A 21294-nucleotide genomic window follows, 5' to 3' on the forward strand; every position below is an offset into this window, starting at 1 on the left:
CGTTCCTGCGCAGTTTGCACTGGCTACCTGTGGTCTTTCGGGTGCGCTTCAAGGTGTTGGTTACCACCTTTAAAGCGCTCCATGGCTTAGGGCCCGGGTACTTACGGGACCGCCTGCTGTTACCCTATGCTGATCGGACACTAGTGAAGTCCTATACTAGGACTTACCTAGTGGCATTGAGGGAAGCGAGGCGTAGCTACGCCTCCTCCCTCATTGCATCGGCAGATAACCGCCCAGCCGCCCTGTTTCGGGTGACCCGCTCCCTCCTACACCAGGGGGAGCGGGATGACCCATTGCAGGGACGTGCTGAGGAGTTTAACGGTTATCTATACGATAAAATCGTTCAGCTTCGGGATGGTTTGGACCAAGATTGCGGTGATACGGGTGAGACGGCTGAGGGTGGTCTTGGTGACATTTTATGGGATGAGTTTGACCCTGTTGCTCCCGAGGACATGGACAGGTTGTTGGGGAGGCTGAATGCCACCACATGTTTACTGGACCCGTGCCCCTCCTGGTTGGTGCTGGCCACGCAGGAGGTGACACGAGGCTGGCTCCAGGCGATTACGAGCGCTTCTTTGGTGGAGGTGTCTTTCCGGCCGCCTTGAAAGAGGCGGTGGTGAGGCCCTCCTCAAGAAGCCTTCCTGGACCCGGCTGTTTTAGGTAATTATCGTCTGGTCTCCAACCCGCTCATGCGAAGGTTGTTGAGAGTATGGTGGCATATCAGTTTCTTACACCTGGATGAAACTGTCTATCTAGACCCGTTCCAGTCCGGTTTCCGGCCCGGTTACAGCACAGAGACGGCTTTGGTCGCGTTGGTGGATGATCTCTGGAGGGCCAGGGATAGGGGTTGTTCCTCTGCCCTGGTCCTATTAGACCTCTCAGCGGCTTTCGATACCATCGACCATGGTATCCTGCTGCGCGGTTGGAGGATTGGGAGTGGGAGGCACCGTTTATCGGTGGTTCTCCTCCTATCTCTCCGACCGGTCGCAGTCGGTGTTGACAGGGGCAGAGGTCGGCCCCAAGGCGCCTCACTTGTGGGGTGCCGCAGGGATCGATCCTCTCGCCCCTTCTGTTCAACATCTACATGAAGCCGCTGGGTGAGATCATCAGTGGGTTTGGTGTGAGGTACCAGCTGTACGCGGATGACACCCAGCTGTACTTTTCCACACCGGACCACCCCAACGGTTATCAAGTGCTGTCCCGGTGCCTGGAGGCCGTACGGGTCTGGATGGGGAGAAACAGGCTCAAGCTCAATCCCTCCAAGACAGAGTGGCTGTGGATGCCGGCATCCCGGTACAGTCAGCTAAATCCGCGGCTGACCATCGGTGGCGAGTCATTGGCCCCGATGGAGAGGGTGCGCAACTTAGGCGTCCTCCTGGATGAACGGCTGTCTCTAGAAGATCATTTGACAGCCGTCTCCAGGAGAGCGTTCTACCAGGTTCGCCTGGTGCGCCAGTTGCGCCCCTTTCTGGACCGGGAGGCCCTATGCACGGTCACTCACGCTCTTGTGACGTCTCGCCTGGATTACTGCAACGCTCTCTACATGGGGCTTCCCTTGAAGGGCATCCGGAGGCTGCAGTTAGTTAAGAATGCGGCTGTGCGGGTGATAGAGGGAGCCCCTCGTGGCTCCCGCATAACACCCATCCTGCGCAGGCTGCACTGGCTACCTGTGGCCTTCCGGGTGCGCTTCAAGGTTTTGGTGACCACCTTTAAAGCGCTCCATGGCATAGGGCCGGGTTATCTACGGGACCGCCTACTGCGACCAGATACCTCTCACCGACCCGTGCGCTCTCACAGAGAGGGACTCCTCAGGGTGCCGTCAGCTAGGCAGTGTTGTTTGGCGACGCCCAGGGGAAGGGCCTTCTCTGTGGGGGCTCCCACCCTCTGGAACGAACTCCCCCCAGGACTCCGTCAACTTCCTGACCTTCGAACCTTCCGTCGCGAGCTCAAGACACATTTATTCATCTGTGCAGGACTGGCTTAGATTTTAAATTTAGAGGGGTTTTAAATTGATTTTAATATTTATATTTTATATTTATATTTCTATTTTTAATAATTCGGGCGCTAGAATAAGTTTTTTAAGGATTATTTTAATTTGTATATTGATGTTTTATATGCCTGTGAACCGCCCTGAGTCCTTTGGGAGATAGGGCGGTATATAAATTCGAATAATAAATAAAATAAATAAAAAAAAATGCCTCCCACCGACCCGTACGCTCACACAGAGAGGGTCTTCTCAGGGTGCCGTCCGCGAAGCAATGCCGGCTGGCGGCCCCCAGGGGAAGGGCCTTCTCTGTAGGAGCACCTACCCTCTGGAACGAACTTCCCCCTGGTTTGCGTCAATTACCTGACCTTCGGACCTTTCGCCATGAATTGAAAACGTACTTGTTCATCCAAGCGGGACTGGCTTAATTCTTAATTTTTAAATTTTGAATTTTTTGAATTTTAATAATTTTAAATTGGGTATTCTGTTTTATTGAGTCAAATTTGACGGTTTTTAAATTTTTCGGTCATTATAGAATATGTTATTTTAATTTGTGGTTTTAAAATTGTATATTGTATTGTTTTAATCTGGCTGTACACCGCCCTGAGTCCTTCGGGAGAAGGGCGGTATAAAAATCTAAATAATAAATAAATAAATAAATAAATAAATAAATAAATAGTTTTGGTCACCACACTATAAAAACAGTTTTCAGTTGAACCCTGGCAAGACTGAATGATTTTTTGGGTTGGATGTCTCCTTCTGGTGCTAGGACTACGTCATCTTTGCTTACAATGTGAGCCTTATTGGCATCTTGCCTCCCAACAACCCGAGTCCTCATTTTACGGACCTCGCAAGGATGGAAGGCCAAGTCAAGCTTGAGCACCGTCAGGATCAAACCCCAGGCTGTGGGCAGAGTTTGCTTGCAATATTGTGGTCGTGTCCCACTCCCACTCTGACGAAAGAGTCAAGGAAGTCCGTAACAAACTTGGCAATGAAGCCTTTGCAGCTTGCCAAGTTCCTTCGAGGTTTATCAGGGCAGGCAGGAATCCAAGTTGTGACTTCAGCGATAGAGTCCGATATCAGCAAACTAGATAAGACTTTGCTTGACTCAAGGTTGGAATGCCAAAAGCAGGTCCTTTATATAGGCTGTGGGGTGTGGCTCCATGACTCAGCATTTATCCAGGCCTGCCCCACCCCTCCTTCTGCTGGCGTCGCCTCTCAGATCTCCGGAAGCGAGAGTCCTCCCACTATGAATTGTCTTCAGCTGGATCTGCTGTCAGCTTCTGGGAAAGGGAGGGGTCAGAGGGAGTAGGGCCGAGTGATTCCAGCACCTGGCTGGCTTCCTGCTCTGAAGGCTGAGCCAAAGGAACACACGCTGTATGAGTGAGGTTTATCGGGCTTGTCCTTTCACTCCTGGAATCCTCTTCGGTCATGGGGCCAGGGGGCTGGAGGCATGACAGGCCGTTCATCTTCATCTTCATCTTCATTATCAGAATCAGAATCTGATAAAAGGCCCGGTTGGAGACGGGACGGGCCCAGCTGAGGAGAGGAGGGAGGACGAGTCACAACAATTGTGCTCTAACCACTAGGGCTGAGTGGTTTTGCGATGGCTCCCTTATTATGGTTCATATCATCCTTTCCTGTTTTCGGTACCTTTTTTAATAATTGTTTTTAACTGTTGACTTGTTTTTTGTGTCCGGGTAGTCCTTGACTTACAGCCATTCGTTTAGTGACTGAAATTACAATGGCACTGAAAAGAGCGACTGACTGCCAGCTGCCTGCAATTTGGCAGTTCGAATCTCACCAGGCTCAAGGTTGACTCAGCCTTCCATCCTTCCGAGGTGGGTAAAATGAGGATCCAGACTGTTGGGAGCAAGATATTGACGTTGTAAATATTGCTATTGCGAAGGAAGGAAGGAAGGAAGGAGGAAGGGAGGGAGGGAGGAAAGAAGGAAGGAAGGAAGGAAGGAAGGAAGGAAGGAAGGAAGGAGCTGTAGTGGCGCAGTGGTTAGAATGCAGTATTGCTGGCTAACTCTGCTGACTGCCAGCAGTTCGATCCTGACCAGGCTCAAAGTTGACTCAGCCTCCCATTCTTCCGAGGTGAGTAAAATGAGGATCCAGATTGTTGGGGGCAAGAGGCTGATTCTGTAAACTGCTTAGAGAGGGCTGCAAAGCACTGTGCAATAGTGCTTTGCACTTAAGCACTATAACGCTTAAGTGCTATCTCCTTCATCTTTAATTAACTAAATTTGCACATGGCTATATACCAAATTTCCACATGTCTATAATTGCATGCAGGCATTACTTAATGCAGAGTTTTGGGGTCACTTCAGATTTTCATTAAAAAAAAATTATATTGGAAGGACCTGGATATGTCCACTCCATTCCAGTCTTTTAAACATTTCTTTTTCCAGGAAGAAAAGATATATGCTGAATTAATGACAGTCTTGTCCTGCCTTTCATATCCCACCTTCAAATGCCCAAAAAGAAAGGACATTACAGGTAATTTGATCCAATTTTTAAAATTGCATGATGAAACCATTCTGCAGACCGAAAAAAACCCTGAGATGATAAAAAAAGATTCAATATATCATTGGGAGCTTTATTAAAAAAAGGAATACTGCGGGTATATGTGCATTCAAGTATTAATGGTGCTGAAATTTCACTTTTGATAGCCTATTAATCATAATAGCTTAGATCTTAAAATAACATAAGAATGAAATTTTCCATCTTTTTCTCTGAACTTTTAGCTTCCTAAATCCCATCTCTCACTGATTTATTTGCCAGTACAGTGGTATAAAGGTGGAAAAAAAACCCACGGGAAACTTGTTTTATAGAATTTGTTAACTTAGTTTTGCATCTAACGTCTTACATGGATCACAGAATAGGCCCAGTTCAGTGAATGAGACAGGCAATGTCTAAATTTGATAATTTAATATTGATTTGACATTGGCAAAAAAACCCAAAACATAAAATACAAATTAGATGGACATGACCTTATAGATGACGCTCACTCTGTCAAGGAACTTGGGGTACTTATCTCTAAAGATCTAAGTGCCAGAGCCCACTGTAACAACATTGCCAAAAAGGCACTAAGAGTTGTTAACCTAATCTTGTGTAACTTCTTCTCTGGTAATATTGTACTACTAACTAGAGCATACAAAACATTTGCTAGACCAATTCTTGAATACAATCCATCTGTCTGGAACCCGCACTGCATGTCGGACCTAAATACAATCAAGAGAGTCCAGAGATATTTCACAAGAAGAGTCCTCCACTCCTCTGCTCGCAATAAAATACCTTATGCCACCAGACTCCAAATTTTGGGCTTAGACAACTTAGAACTACACCGCCTTCAGTCTGACCTAAGCATAGTACATAAAATTATCTACCACAATGTCCTACCTGTCAATGACTACTTCAGCTTCAACCACAACGATACACGAGCAAACAATAGATACCAACTCAAGGTAAACTGCTCCAAACTCGATTGCAGATAATATGACTTCAGTAACAGAGTGGTCAATGCCTGGAATGCACTACCTGACTCTGTGGTTTCTTCCCCAAACCCCCAAAACTTTAAGCTTAAACTGTCTACTGTCGACCTCACCCCATTCCTAAGAGGTCTGTAAGGGGCGTGCGTAAGTGCACCCGCGTGCCTACCGTCCCTGTCCTAATATTCCTTTTTTACTTACTCTTTTCATGTATCCAAATTATGTTTATACTTTTACCTATTATCTTATATACGATTGACAAAATAAATAAATAAAATAAATTTACCAGAATGCAGATTTAGAAGTATGCAGTTAATGTGTGGTATCATCTCAGAATTTAAAAAGACCTCAAATTCCAGAAGTTCCTTTCAAATTCTAGATCTCTGTAATTTCATTGCAAAAGATGGAATTATTTAGACTTCATTCATTCATTTATTGTACTGAATTTACAGCATATAGCTGCCCATTTCACTTGCATGTGACTCTACAACAAGGGTGTCAAACTCGATTTCATTGAGGGATGCATCAGGGTTGTGTTTGGCCTCGGGGAGGGCGGGTGGTGGTGGTCGTGGCCAGCATGACATCACTCGTGTCAGGGTAGCCTGTGGCGGCCCGAGTGCTCTGCCAGCGAAAATGAGCTCCTGGGCCCCGTTTTCGGCTGTGACTGCCTTCTGCAGCCCTCTGGCAGAGGGCTGCAGGATGCTGTCATGGCTGAAAATGGAGCCTGGGATGGCCACGGGTGGCCCTCACGAGCTCCATTTTTGCAGGCAGAGGCACTGCGGGCTTGTCCTTCGCTGTTTCCAGGGCGGCCCCATGATCATGGGGAGGCTGTAATGGTCTTAAGTCTGAAAAATGGTCAGAAGTCCTTTTTATCCCAGTGCTGTTGAAACTTTGAACTGTCACTAAATGAATGGCTGTAAGTCGAGGACTATCCATAATGGGCCGTGAGAATCATCTTGACAGACAAAAAAACAACTACAGCCTAGACCAGGGGTCACCAACCTTTTGAACCTCAGGGACCACTAAAATCATAATTGTAAATCCCGCAGACCACTAATATGATCTGCCTAGTGACTGGCTGGATGGGCGTGGCTAGGTGGTCATGTGACTGGGTGGGCATGGCCAACTAGATATCACTCATGCAGAGGGGCGCCTCGCCAGCCTCTACTCACCCCTCCCCTCCCAGCCACTCCTCCCTATCCAGGCTCCTTAGGGCCCCAACAGAAAGCAATAGTTAGAGCCAAGCAGCCACCAGGAGAAACAGTTGGCTCAGTTCAAATTGGATGTGATGGAGAAGGAGGTTGAGTAGAAGCACCTCACTGAGGACTATGAGCATAGGCCTTCCAAGCAGAGGGAAGACCTGAGGGAGTGCAAGGCCAGGTACCGGCACCTGGAGGCTCAGTTGGCTGAGATGGTCAGCCAATTCCAGACCATGATGCAGTCCCACTGGAACGAGGCCCTCCGGCTCTTCGGCACCAGCAATGCTTCCCTCCAGCCTTCGCCCAAAGCCCCACACCAGGAGGCTGAAGCAGACCCCAAGTTGGAATTTCTGTCCCCCTCTGACCCACAAAAAAAGACCCTGAAGGGGGAGACTCTCTGCAGCAACACAAACGTTCATTGCATGTATCCGTCCCAGGGGCCATAGTTTGAGGACCCCTGATTTACTGCAATATAAAAATGCAAATAATTTTTCTGTGGACCACCAAAATTTTCTCGCGGACCACCAGTTGGTGACTGCTGGCCTAGACAATGGTCTGATCAGAGAAATCTGAGTCCAAACCATGAATAAATAGGCTTAAATAGGGTTTTTAAATATGGATTTTATTGGGGTTTATTTTTTATATTTTGTATGGTATTTTAAATTTAGGCTATTTTGAATAAGTTTTTTAAAATGTGTTTTATTGTAATATATTGTATTGTTTTATTTGCCTGTTCACCGCCCTGAGTCCTTCGGGAGAAGGGCGGTATAAAAAATTAAATTATTATTATTATTATTATTAAAAGTGATGGAAAAAAGCATCTCAGAACTGACCCTCTCTCCCTCAGGATCATAAAAGCAGGAGGGGGAACACTTTCAGATGTGCAGAGTTCCCTCACTATAATCTTACAATAATGATAATACAGATAGTCCTCAACGTACGACCACAATTGAGCCCAAAGTGTCTGTTACTAAGCGAGATTTAAGCGAATTTTGTCCAGCGGTGGGTTTCACATATTCTTACCACCAGTTCGCTGTGTGCGCCTTCCGCGCAAGCATTTTCCTCACGCGTGCACTTTCTGTGCATGCGCCTGGCCTGGAAACGTGGCTAAATAGGACAGCATTACACCGGGGCAGGTGGATGGGCCCATCTGTATTCGCCGCTACCAGTTCGTCCAAACCGGCCCAAACTGGCTGAATACCACCTCTGATGTTGTCCCATTTTACAACCTTTCTTGTCACAGTTGTTAAGTGAATCACCTGCAGTTGTTAAGTTAGTTACAAAGATGTTCAGTGAACCTGGCTTCCCCCCGTTGACTTGGCTTGTCAGATGGTCGCAAAAGGGGATCACTCAACCCCGGGACACTGTAACCGTCATAAATATGAGTCAGTTGCCAAGTGTCTGAATTTTGATCACGTGACCATGGGCGAAGCTGCAGTGGTTGTAAGTGTGAAAAACAGTCCTGTCACTTTTTTCAGTGCCCTTGTAAGTTTGAACGGTCACTAAATGGACTGTTGTAAGTCAAATACTACCTGTATTAGTATTCTTGGTTTTGGTTTCTTAGTCTAAACTACCATGTAGGCAGGGGTGAAATTCCCTTACCTTCCCTATCGGTTCACAAATGTGTGTGCGCCATCGTCCGCGCATGTGCAAAGCCTTCTGCGCATGCACAGAGGCTTAAAATCATTGCAAAAAAGCGACATCATGACATCCGCATGGGTGGGCGGAGCTGCCCACAGCCGCTGCTACAGGTTCATCCGAGCCGGACAGAACTGGCTAAATTTCACCCCTGGATGAAGGCTTGTATCAAAACCTGGTATTTGATTAATTTTTTTTCCTACTACACCTGCAGACACTTCTCAACCATATGGTGGAAAAGTAGACAATGAAATATACAACAGTGTTTGGATAAGGAACGCCTCTGACGCCGAAGCCATACATTTTCTAAAGCTGCTTTCAAATCCCTTTATTCACGGTAGCACAATCACCCAACGCAGACGAAAATCACACATAATCTCTAAAAGAAAACAACTTGGATTTCCTGGCAGCCAAAACACACTGTGTACTTTAGCACCGATTATATAGGCTTGCTATTTCTTCCAATAACCAGTACTTAGAAATACGAAGTGCATTTATGGATTGACATACTGTACTGCTCATCCATAATTCCCCTAAGTGAATTTTCGAAGAAAATGAAAGGAAAGACAACGAAAAAACAACAACAACCCATCGTATAGAATTAAGGACAGCCTATTAAATATTTACTTTTGCACTTTGGAACGGAAAAAGAAAAAGTTGCATTGTGGAACAATGAATTTCAAATTGCCATACGTCTAATTGTTTTACCCTCCACTTTTATTATTAAATGCAAGATAAGCACCTAAAATTGCTCGTTTGATCCTATGTATAATTACTCTAAATAAAACTAAGTCTTTTACATTCAAGTAAGTGGGGAGTTGGAATTAAGCCCAGCTGCATTCAATAAAAAGGCACATTTTAATACATTCCTCATTCACAATAATCTAGGATAAAACAGAAATTATGCACAGTTTATAAATGGAATACAGTCTTATTTGAAGATGGTTACCTGTCTAATATAATTACAGTTTTCTCCTAGAAAACAAGCGTTAAGTGAAAAAGAAACGGAAGAGATTTATAAATGCCTATTAAATATAAAAGTTAGGATAGAACTTCCATATAAAATTACAATATATCTTTGATACAAGAAGATAAATAGGTTTTGCCTGTCTAGTCGTGTCTGACTCTACGGGATGGTGGTCATCTCCATTTCTAAGCCAAGGGAGCCAGCATTGTCCAAAGATGATTCTGTGGTTCACGTGGCCAGCATGACTATACACGGAGATGCACAGAATGCAGTTACTTTCCCACCAAAGTGGTACCTATTTATCTACTTGCATTGGCATCAGTGGTGGTTTGCTACCAGTTCGCCCTGGTTTGGGCAATCCGGTAGCAGTGGCGGTGGGAGACATCATAAAAAATGCTCTGCGCATGCGCAGAAGTGGCACACTCTGGCGAAGTGAGCATGCGCACCTGCGCGCTCCCAATAGCGAACTGGTAGTGCCGGGATCTGAAACCCACTACTGATTGGCATGCTTTCGAACTGCTAAGTGGGCTGGAGCTGGAGTAAGGAATGGGAGCTCACCCCATCACACAGCACTAAGGGTCTCAAACCCGGACTGTCAGCTTTCCAGCTGACAAGCTCAGCGCCTTTAACCAGTGAGTCAGTGTGCCCCCCTACTAAAAGATATATGTAAGGAACTAAATTACCATTATATTTCTTATGGGGACTGCAAGAAAGAAAAATATTATATTTCATCTTCATCTGGTTTCTCTTTATCTGTATAATTGTAAAGCTGGGCTAACATATTAATCAGCTTGAAGTCACCCAGTGATTTTCCATGGCTCAAGCTAGCTTTGAACTTGGATCTCCATCATCCTAGTTCAGCATTTTAATCAATGCACGGAAAAAAAGTACAGAACTGAAGCATCCATGATAAGACACAATATCTAAAGAGCAAAGTTCTTGGCCTTTCATTTCCTTGAAACATCTACAATTAAGCCGTCGTTGAAGACACCTGGGAAGCATGAATGGATCCAAAATGCAGAGGCCTCTTTGCAAATAGGGGTAGCAGATTTACCGTGTTTCCCCAAAAAGAAGATCCTGACTTATATTTTTTTGAACCCCTAAATGAGCACTTGGCCTTATTTTTGGGGAGGTCTTACTATTTTGAGGCGCGTGGAGCAAGACAGGGTTCCTCTTGCCGTCTTATCTGATTTCTAGCTCTGTCTCCCTAACCCTAGCCAGAGGAAATGATGGGGACCGGCTGCGCATGCGGTTAAATATTTTTGGGGAGGGCTTATTTTTGGGGAGAGCTTATTTAATGCATGTGCTCAAAAGCCCGATCGGGCTTACTATCCAGGGAGGGCTTATTTTGGGGAAAACAAAGGTAGCAATCTTGTATCCGCACTGTGGTTGCTGCTTAAGATCCTGGTTTGTTTCTAGGTCGAAATAAAAGACTGGTTATCAATGATCGTATCAGTCAGACCTCCACAATGCTGCATCTCCAGTCCAGATATGATCTCCAGTCCTATGTGATCTGTGAGGGTAGAATGCTGGGTCTTCATTCCACAGGAGGTAAGAAAGGTGTGGGTGGATTTAGTTGATTACATAAATAAATAAAACAAAAATCAAACTATGTGCTTTTGCAAATCTTCCCAAGTTGAATAGGCCAGCAACAGACCAACATGTCCTCTTCTGATACATTACGATCAACAGAAAACAATCATCATGGTCAGAGAAGATACATCCATAAGAGCCAGTGTGGTATGCAAATAATTCTTAACTTAAAACCATTCATTTAGCAATTACTCCAAGTTACAAGGAAACTAAAAAAAAAAAAAGACTGGTCTTCACACTTACAAATATGGTACATAATTTATTGCATGTCCCCTTGGCAGAAAAAAATTAAAATAAAATGAGAGAATGTGAACAAAGATGCCAAAGTTATTTAGAAAAGGAAAACAGAAATCCAGTCTTAAAATCTTATGGGATTTTAAAAGACAGATGAACACCTGAAACACAACACACCAAACGTTACTTGTATTGAAAAGAAAAATGTGTGCTGCACATATTCCAGATTTTTACTAGCCAAAGAAAGTAAGAAAGTAAAGTAAAAAGTAAAAAGTAAAAAGTAAAAAGTAAAAAGTAAAAAGTAAAGTAAAGTAAAGTAAAAAGTAAAAAGTAAAGTAAAGTAAAGTAAAAAGTAAAAAGTAAAGCAAAATAAAGTAAAAAGTAAAAAGTAAAAAGTAAAATAAAGTAAAGTAAAAAGTAAAAAGTATAAAGTAAAGTAAAGTAAAAAAAAGTAAAAAGTAAAAAGTAAAAAGTAAAGTAAAGTAAAGTAAAGTAATTAAAAATAACAACCACCCCAAATACTGGAATTTCCAAACTGAAGTCGAAAGATTTGAGATGGAGGAAACCATCTATAATAAGAATAGTGATTGCTTAGAAGGTTTAAATTTACCATATTTTATACCTTATCTTTGCATTAAAAATTTTACCTTGCTTGCAACTTCTTACACACTACCATAATGCTTCCATGATTTCCTTGGTTAGAGGCCAAATGATTAGAAAATCCAGTTCAGTCTAAGAACTGTGATATTCATTGGAAGAATAGACAATATCATAATACCATATTTTTTGGAATATAAGACGTACCTGCTCCCCCCCCCCAAAAAAAGAGGGTGAAAATCTGGGTGCGTCTTATACTCCGAATGTAGCCCCGCCCAGCTTCTCAAAGAGAGGTTTCAGAGGCTGAAAAAAGCATCTGAAACGGAGCTTCAGAAAAAAAGCCCCAAACAGAGCTTAGAAAAAAAGCCCCAAATGGAGCTTCAGAGAAAAAGCCCCAAATGGAGCTTCAGAAAAAAAGCCCCAAACGGAACTTAGAGAAAAAGCCCCAAATGGAGCTTCAGAAAAAAAGCCCCAAACGGAACTTAGAGAAAAAGCCCCAAATGGAGCTTCAGAAAAAAAGCCCCCAACGGAGCTTAGAAAAAAAGCCCCAAATGGAGCTTCAGAGAAAAAGCCCCAAACGGAACTTAGAAAAAAAGCCCCAAATGGAGCTTCAGAAATGAAGCTCCCAAACAGAGCTTCAGATGCTTTTTTTCTGAAGCTGTTTCGGAGGCTTTCAGAGGCAAAAAACAAAACAAAACAAGGCACAGAACTCACAACCAAGGAATCTGTTGCTAAAATTCACCTCTGCAAACAGCTGATTGGGGGTATTCCGGGAGGCCAATCCACCCACCAATCAGCTTTTTTCTTATTTTCCTCCCCAAAAACTAAGATGCATCTTATACTCAGAAAAATATGGTAATAAAAATAATCCTTGACTTGCAGCCATTCGTTTAGTGACTGTTTGAAGGGACACCGGCATTGAAAAAGTAACCTATGACCATTTTTCACACTCACAACCAGTGGGGGGATTCAGCCAGTTCGCACCACTTCGGGAGAACCGGTTGTTAACTTTCTGATCAGTTTGGCAAACTGGTTGTTGGAAGAAATCATTAGGGCAGAGAACCGGTTGTTAAATCACTTGAATCCCGCCACTGCTCAAAACCATTGTAGCATCCCCATGGTCACACAATTAAAATGTGGGCACTCGGCAACTGCTTTGGATTTATGACTTTTGCAACGTCCTAGGATCATGTGATCACTTTTTGCGAACTTCTGAAAAGCAAAGTCAATGGGGAAGCCAGATTCAATCAACAACCATGTTAGTAACTTAACAACTACATGATTCATGTAACAACTGTGGCAGGAAAGATTAAATGGGGGCAAAATTCACTCAACTCTCTCCCTTAGCAACAAAAAAAATTGCGCTCAGTTGTAGGTGGAAATTGAGAACTACCTGTACATGTATACATACGCACACACACCCTACACAGATGTGATTACGGATCACAGATATTAAGAATCTGGTTGAATACGGATATGCCAAATCCACCACTTCCAAACTTAACATTTATATAGTTTCTTGCAAATAAGATAATCTCACACTTGCAGGAACTGAGTATGTCTAGTTTAATGAAAAGATGGACTAGGGGAGACATGATAGCAGTGTTCCAATATCTCAGGGGCTGCCAAAAAGAAGAGGGAGTCAAGCTATTCTCCAAAGTACCTGAGGGCAGGACAAGAAGCAATGGGTGGAAACTAATCAAGGAGAGACGCAAACCTAGAACTAAGGAGAAATTTCCTGATTCCTAATTTACAGAAAGTCATGGAGAAGGGACGTGCATAAGAGCACAAAAGTGCCTACCGTTCCTGTCCTATTGTTCCCTTTCATTATATCAAATTAATATAGTTGTTGCATACTTTTGCTTATATATTATGTTTGTGTATACTGTTGTGACAAAAAAAACAAACAAAAAAACCCCCCAACACCGAGATGTCACATGGAAGAAAGGATTGATGTATTAAGTGTTTGTTTGTCTATAAAATTCAAAAAAAATTCAAAAAAAAAGATTTAGAAGATAAAACCAGCCCAAGTTTTAGTTTTGCGCTGCATGCTTGCTGCATTGCAAAAAAAAAAAAAGTTATTCAAAAGCGCTGACAAGTCAGAAGTATCTTTCCCCCTTCTTGAAAAAAAAATAAAATAAAACTGATGACTAATGAATTATCAATCTGCCTTGCTTGCAGAGGCATTTTTCCAAAAGATAGGGGAAGTTTCACTCCAAAGTACATATAATATTTACACACACTGTTCTTCCTATATAACCAACGACACTAGTAAATCATCACCAAAAGTGTGCCAATAAATAAATAAATAAAACAAATCAATACAGGTAGTCCTCGACTTATGACCGAAATCAAGCCTGCGATTTTGGTTCTAGGTTGTGACGGTTATAAAAACGGGTCGCCACATACAAAAGACTGTACAGCCTTTTTCGCAGCAGCCATAAAAATGAATACGGTGTTTGTAAAGCAAACACCACGGTCATTAAGCGAACCCAATGTTCGCTATGGGGCGGTTTTCGCTGGAAAGAAAGCTTCATCTGTTGAGGTCGTATGACTGGAGGGCACTGCAAACAGCTGTAAATGCAGGCCACTTTGAATGGGTGCCCAAAATGCTGTCACATAACCACAATGGGGTGTGTATATTAGAACTTCAAATCTGGGTCATACGTCCCTTTTTGGGGGATCCGTCATAACTTTGAACAATCGCTAAATAACCAGTTGTAAGTTGAGGACTCCTTGTGTGCAACCTCTTGGGGACAGAGGCAGCTAAATGGCTGAATTGGGCGAAAATAACAAATCTTGCTTTTTCCTAACGGCCAACAATCTTGCTTGCAGGCAATGCCTGATTCCCTGCTCCTTAAATAGAAAATATAAATTTGTACACACACACGAATGGCAAGGGATATTTGAGTAGCAAATATGACGCTTAAGAGTTAGATCAGATGAGCAAGGAGAACGCTTGACGGTTCTTGTATTTCAGTCTACAACTGAGAGATTGTATGATTTATTCTCCAGTTCCCTAATTGTCTTTGTTACTCTTCCCTGTTCAGACTCTAGAAAGAATGCAGAGAAGAACAACAACGAGGAATAGGGGGCTGGAGGCTAACACATACAAAGAATGGTTGCAGGAATTGGGTATATCTAGTTTAATGAAAAGAAGGACTAGGGGAGACATGATAGCAGTCTTCCAATATCACAGGGGGCTGCCACAAAGAAGAGGGAGTCAAGCTATTTTCCAAAGCACCTGAGAGCAAGACAAGAAGCAATGGGTGGAAACTAATCAAGGAGAGAAGCAATCTAGAACTAAGGAGAAATTTCCTGACAGTTAGAACAATCAATTAGTGGAACAACTGGCCTTCCGGTGATCCATCACTGGAGGCTTTTAAGAAGAGACTGAACAGTCATTTGTCTGGAATGTTATAGGAATTCCTGCTCAAGCAGGAGGTTGGACTAGAAGACCTCCAAGGTCCCTTCCGACTCTGTTACTAATGACTTAGGAAAATGCATCCTCCTCAGAAAAGGGCATTCTTTGTCAGTTCAAAAAAAAAAAAAAAAAAAGAACTCTGGATCAATGGAATTGGGCAAACTTTCCTCTTCATTCATATGCTAATTACGTACATCCAGGGAATTTATTCTCAAGAGGAATCCCCCACTGGGTTTTAATTGGTTCAGTCTAGGTATCTTTTCATCGGTTGATCAGGGTTTTGTGTGAACTACTCTAAATTCAGGAAGGAACCTAAATTTTGAATAGTTAAGAGAACCGGCAAATGCCACCTCTGGCTGGTCCCAGAGTGAGGTGGGAATGGAGATTTTGCAATAGCCTTCCTCCAGGAGTGGAGTGGGAATGGGGATTTTGCAGTATCCTTCTCCTGCCATGCCCACCAAGCCACACCACACCCGCCAAGCCACACCCACAGAACCGGTAGTAAAAAAATGTAGATTTCACCACTAATATAGATAGATAGATAGATAGATGATAGATTGATTGATACATAGATAGATAGATATAGATATATATGGAATGCCATTTATATATATATATATATATATTTGTTTTCTGAGCACAACCAAGCCCCCGCCCAAACAGGACACCCCCATCCAATCAGAGCACAAAAAAACCCCATCCAATCAGAGCACAGCCAAGCTCCCACCCAATCAGTTCAAATCCCCACTAGCAGTTAAAAAGGAAGAAACAGCTGCAATCACACATTGCTCCCAGAAGCACGAAGCTGAAGCCTGAAGATGACGAATGAGACTTCATCGAAACGTCGCCAAGACACTTCCAATTTTACGCGGGAGAAAACCCGAATAACCAAAGACCTGCATACATACATACATACACTGAAAGCATATGCACCAAGACAAATTCCTTGTGTGTCCAATCACACTTGGCCAATAAATTCTATTCTATTCTATTCTATTCTATTCTATTCTATTCTATTCTACATACATACATACATACATACATATATGTATATAAATGGAATGCGTATGCTATACATCAGTAGTGGTATTCATTTACCTTCACTACTGGTTCGCAAATATGAGCATGTGTGCCCTCTCTGCGCATGCGCAGACCCATCTGCACATGCGCAAAACGTCCATGGTGATGTCTGGGCAGGTGGACAGAACCTTCCGCCGCCGCCACTACTGGTTCACCCGAACCAGGTAGAACCAGTAGAATCCCACCACTGCTATGCACTAATAAATATACTTTATCATGAGATAACGAGACTGACCTCTTGTTATCTGACCTCCCTATTAATTATAAAGTATTCAGACTGGTGCCAAAGAGGCAATTGTGTATTTCCTATAAAATGCCTAGAAATGTGATTTTTTTTTTTTAGAAGAGTGGCCAATTTTCCTGCCAATTCAATAGCTGTTGAAAAGCCACTAGATCTAAACTGATTTGATTAGGTCTCATCAAGCTGTTTTTGATTCCTGCCAGCTACAAAATTCTAGATATACTGAGTCATCTTTAGATGGTTTTTTTTTTTTTTACTGGATGTTTTGCGTTGTAACATTGGTAGGTTTTCTGGTCTGTGACCGCACAAAAACATTGACACCCAGGTTTGTACTACGTGCCAAGACACAATACACTGGATTACAAGCTACCCAATCCTATTTTAGCCTACAATAGAGCGTTGTCAGAATCCATTCACTACATTAGAATTATAAAGACGAGCCACATGTACAAGTTTTTTTTTAGCTGACAACTATGACAAAGATTACCAGTCTTTTCTAGCTTAAGAATTAAATCATCACCATCACCCACCAACTTCATTTCATGAGATCAGCCAATTTAAAAAGAATCAGACTGATAGCTTTAAAGTTTAAGAACATCCAAGTAACAATGCTGACATCTGATTAGATTTCATGATCTTGCAAGATTACAGGAGTCTGTATGGCAATAAATATTCTGCTGCCTGTGAGCATCACGTTTCTGGTCCGATCACATGCAAAAGCTCAAGATGGAATAAACTAATTTGAAATGAGTTAAGTTAGATCAGGCTCAAATTCTCCTTTCCAGCTGTGAATAAATCAACAATGGCTGGAAATGTTTCTGGAGCTTCTATTTCTTTTGCACTTCTATGAATAGGTAGGAACTACAATCCAGAGATCAAATAGATGTCTGAAATGCAGAGGGTTGCAGGTCTTGGATTAGAACAGTGATGATGAATTTTTTCAGCACGGAGTGCCGAAAAGGGAGCGTGTGTGCGCGCGCAGGGCATCAGGTGCCAAAAAAGGTAGCATATCGTGCACGCTTTGCAAGTACTCTTGAGGACCATGACCAGGAAGAGGAGCTGCCCGGGGGCATGCACTCGCTGGATACGGTACTTCCGGTTTCCAGTGTGTGCATGCATACCAGCAGGCAAATCTTCTGGTTACTGCCGCACATGCGCACACACCAATCAGTTAGCAGGCGCGCATGCTCACGCAGGAAAACGGAAGACCAGCTCTTCCAGTTTCTGGCACTGCCGCATGCATAAAGGCTAGCTGATTGTCACGTGCGCATACGCGCCAGAAACCCGGAAGAGGAACGGGCGCTGCCGCATGTGCCAGGCGACATGGCTCTGCGTGCCACTTCGGGCACGCATGTCATAGGTTCGCCATCACGGGACTAGAAGACCTCCAAGGCTCCTTCCAACTCTGTTATTCTGTTATTTATTTATTTAGATTTACGGCCAAAGGAAGACTGGTAGAGTTCGGAATATTCCATTTTAAAATTTTAAAGTAGGTGCCCACCTAAGTCAATAATATAAAGCTAGATGGTCAAAGTTTTGATCTAAGGGAGGGCAGAATTTTACTTTCTGAAAGCCACGGTGATTACTATAGTCTTGACAACGTGATCATAGAAAACTTAACCTAAATGTTAAGCGGCCAAGTAAATAAACGAAGCTCCCTTGGATCATTAGGATAGAAGGATATGGGGGGGGGGAACCCCCAAACATTTTAGAAATGCAACTTTTAGAAAAACTCAGGAATGTTTCCCTTTCTTCTCTAGACCAGGGATCTCCAACCTTGGTCCCTTAAAGACTTGTGGACTTCAACTCCCAGAGTCCCTCAGCCAGCAAAGCTGGACTAGAAGACCTCCAAGGTCCCTTCCAAATCTGTTAGATTGCATTAGAACAGAGGTCTCCAACTTTGTCCACTTTAAGACTTGTGGTCGTTGAAGCACTTGGGAGGTTTATCTGTGTCTTCAGGGTCACCTGAACCAGGAGCACTACGCAGGTGACCCTCCAAGTGCTTCACCGACCCTCTAAAACAGGGGTCTCCAACCTTGGTCCCTTGAAGACTTGTGGACTGCAACTCCCAGAGTCCTCTGGGAGTTGAAGTCCACAAGTCTTCAAGGGACCAAGGTTGGAGACCCCAGCTCTAGACCACTCCAATGGGGATGTTCCATAGGTGAACTACATACTTTTTCTAGAAGTTAATCCTCTGAACCAGAAGCAGTTAGTGGTGTTCCAGATATGGTTCAGCAGAAGACCCCATTTGGACTAGTACTACAAGATGTTTCATATAGCCAAATATGGATAGCTATAGCTTTCAAAACTTGTAGCTCTAGGTGTATTCAACTGAATCTCCAACCAGGAATGGACCATGACTGTTATTCTTCTGAAGAGTAGCAGCAAAGGATGTCTGCTGTGTAAATAGTTACCAGGGCAAATGAACCAGTGGGACATTTTATAATGTATCCTCAGGTCCAATAGAGGATAATGAGAATGTGGGTCAACTGTAGAGGGTCTCTGATCCTGAAAGACTTGGTGGCCTTTCTAAGTGGACCTTAGGAAAACAAATGCCAAGGAAGATGCATTCCCCTTAAAATCAGATGAGAAGCATAAGATCCACACTGTTTTAGAGGATGAAACTGAATCTGAGGGCAACAACCCTTTGTGAGGTCTTCTTGTACAATAGTGATAACTGGATAGTATTAAGCAAAGTTTTGGGGGTCTTCCTCTCGCGTTTTAAGTTTGCTAGGGTCAGCAAACACAACATTTGGAGAAATCCAAACTTCACAAAGAACAACCTATGTGGACGATGGGAGAATTTTATGTGAATTTCATGGTTCTACAAACTTTGCGTTGTGGGCAAAAGAAGTCAATTGTACACCTCCTGTTCTAGATTGCAGAAATCCAGAGGGCCTCTAGGGCAGAAGAAAAAGTTAGTTTTTCACTAACTCTTTGCTGCCATCCAGAGGACACCTGGAGTAGCGAAGTTCATGGAAGCTTAGGTGATATAGCCAGGGAGTTGGGTCAAACCTTATTGAGGTGGGGATTCCTGGTGATGTCATAGCCCCTCTTCTTAATCCCCATAGCTTTGGTGGCTGAAGGAGGGAACTCTCTCGAAGAGCAGGATCTGTTGGGGGGCAAACTGCCAACTTGGAGCCCGGGCGTGACCCCCAGCAGTCGAAAGAGGCTGCCACCGCCTCTGCTTCTCAAGGACTTCAGCATCATGGATGGTCCTGCTTTGGACGAGAAAAGGGAAGAGAGGTGAGCCAAAGCCAGAGAGAGGTGGGGTGGGGTGGGGTGTCTCGCCAGCGCGAGAAGGGGAAGGGGGCTCAAAGGGAGGATGGGAGGGGCCGTCTGCGAAATAACCCAGCCCACCTAAAAGCCCAGGCGAAGCAAAAGAAGAGCTGGCGTTCTTACTTGCGTTCCTAAGAGCTTCCCTTGGCCGGATCGTCAAGAGCGCGCGCCCAGCACAAGCAGCCCTGGAGGCAGCGAGGGAGGCGATCTTGGGAAAGCGAAAGGAAACCCCAGGAAGCAGATCGGACGCCGATCTTGGCAACCCGAAGACTGGCACTGGCAGCCGGAGGGCGCCTCCTCCTCCTCCTCCTCCCTCCGTCGCTCACAATCCCCGCCTTCTTCTTCTCCCCCCCCCACCCCCACGCCTCCCCCCCAACCCCCAGCGATCCGGTGATCGGGTCAGAAGGACGGCAGGATCTACCTTGGATCTGCAGGAGGGAGACAAAAAAAACCCGAGCTTGGGGGGGGGGAAATGGGGGGAGGGGAAGAAGGCGGGTAGGGGGCGAGGGGGAGGGAGATCTAGTTCCCCCCCCACCCGGGTTGCAACATCTGCAAAGGCGCTGCTAACGTGCCCCCCTCCCCCATGCATGGACCACGGATGGTCAGCCAGGCTTTGCCTTGGAAGGAGATGGAGGAGTCTGGGGTCCACCACGGCCTGTGTGGCTGGACAGCAGCAGCTCCCCAGATTTGGCCTGGACGGGGGAGGGGGGAGGGAGGGGGGCAAGATGAAGGGGAAGGACTGCTTGACCGGATCTGGAGCATCTTCGCCCGGTTTGTGCTTCATCCTGTAAGGACGGTGGGGGGTGGGGTGGGGGTGGGGATGGGGGGTTGCAGAATCTGTTCTCCGAAAATGGCAGGTGGGTTTTTTTCAGGACAGGTTGTGGGGGTCTGGTAAAGGCAAGTGGGAAGATGCTGCCAGTTTAACCTGCCCCCCCCCCCGTTGTGCTAGAGGGAAATGAAAGGCAATGGCAGCAGATTGATTGACTGATTGGAAGTAGGCCAGAAGGAGCATGAATAGCCTGCTTATTTAGTTATTTGTTCGTTTATTGGAAGTAGGCCTGGATAGCATGAGAAGATTGGTTGCTTATTTATTAGGAGGCCAGAAGTAGCACTATCTATCTATCTATCTATCTATCTATCTATCTATCTATCTATCTATCTACCTACCTATTTATTGATCATTTTTAGCTCTGTCATCTGCCTGCATATATATCTGTCTGTCTGTCTATCTGTCTGTCTGTCTGTCTGTCTGTCTGTCTGTCTATCTATCTATCTATCTATCTATCTATCTATCTATCTATCTATCTATCATCTGTCTATCTATCATCTATCTATCTACCTACCTACCTATTTATCTATCATTTTAGCTCTGTCATCTGTCTGCCTGCCTGCATATATATATGTCTGTCTGTCTATCTGTCTATCTATCTATCTATGTATCATCTATCTATCTATCTACCTACCTACCTACCTATTTATCTATAATTTTTAGTTCTGTCATCTGCCTGCCTGCATATATATCTGTCTGTCTGTCTATCTATCTATTATCTATCTATCTATCTAT

General features: G+C 44.1%; 1 protein-coding gene across 2 annotated transcripts in view; it reads right to left on the reverse strand.

The window, feature by feature from the left end:
- ME3 (malic enzyme 3) overlaps window positions 1-20035 on the reverse strand; it is a 170310-nt gene extending 150275 nt beyond the window's left edge. Inside the window, exons 1-2 of one of the 2 annotated variants that reach the window (XM_058186518.1) lie at window positions 19854-20035; window positions 19467-19669 (exon numbers count right to left, since the gene is read on the reverse strand). In XM_058186518.1, the coding sequence (XP_058042501.1) occupies window positions 19467-19661 (195 nt within the window). In that variant the 5' untranslated portion in view covers window positions 19662-19669; window positions 19854-20035. Of the gene's footprint in view, window positions 1-19466; window positions 19673-19853 lie in introns of both variants that reach the window. The other variant, XM_058186517.1, reaches the window with a different exon arrangement.
- Between the last annotated feature and the right edge of the window lie 1259 nt (window positions 20036-21294).

Source organism: Ahaetulla prasina, chromosome 5 (assembly GCF_028640845.1).
Source record: "Ahaetulla prasina isolate Xishuangbanna chromosome 5, ASM2864084v1, whole genome shotgun sequence".
NCBI lineage: Eukaryota > Metazoa > Chordata > Lepidosauria > Squamata > Colubridae > Ahaetulla > Ahaetulla prasina.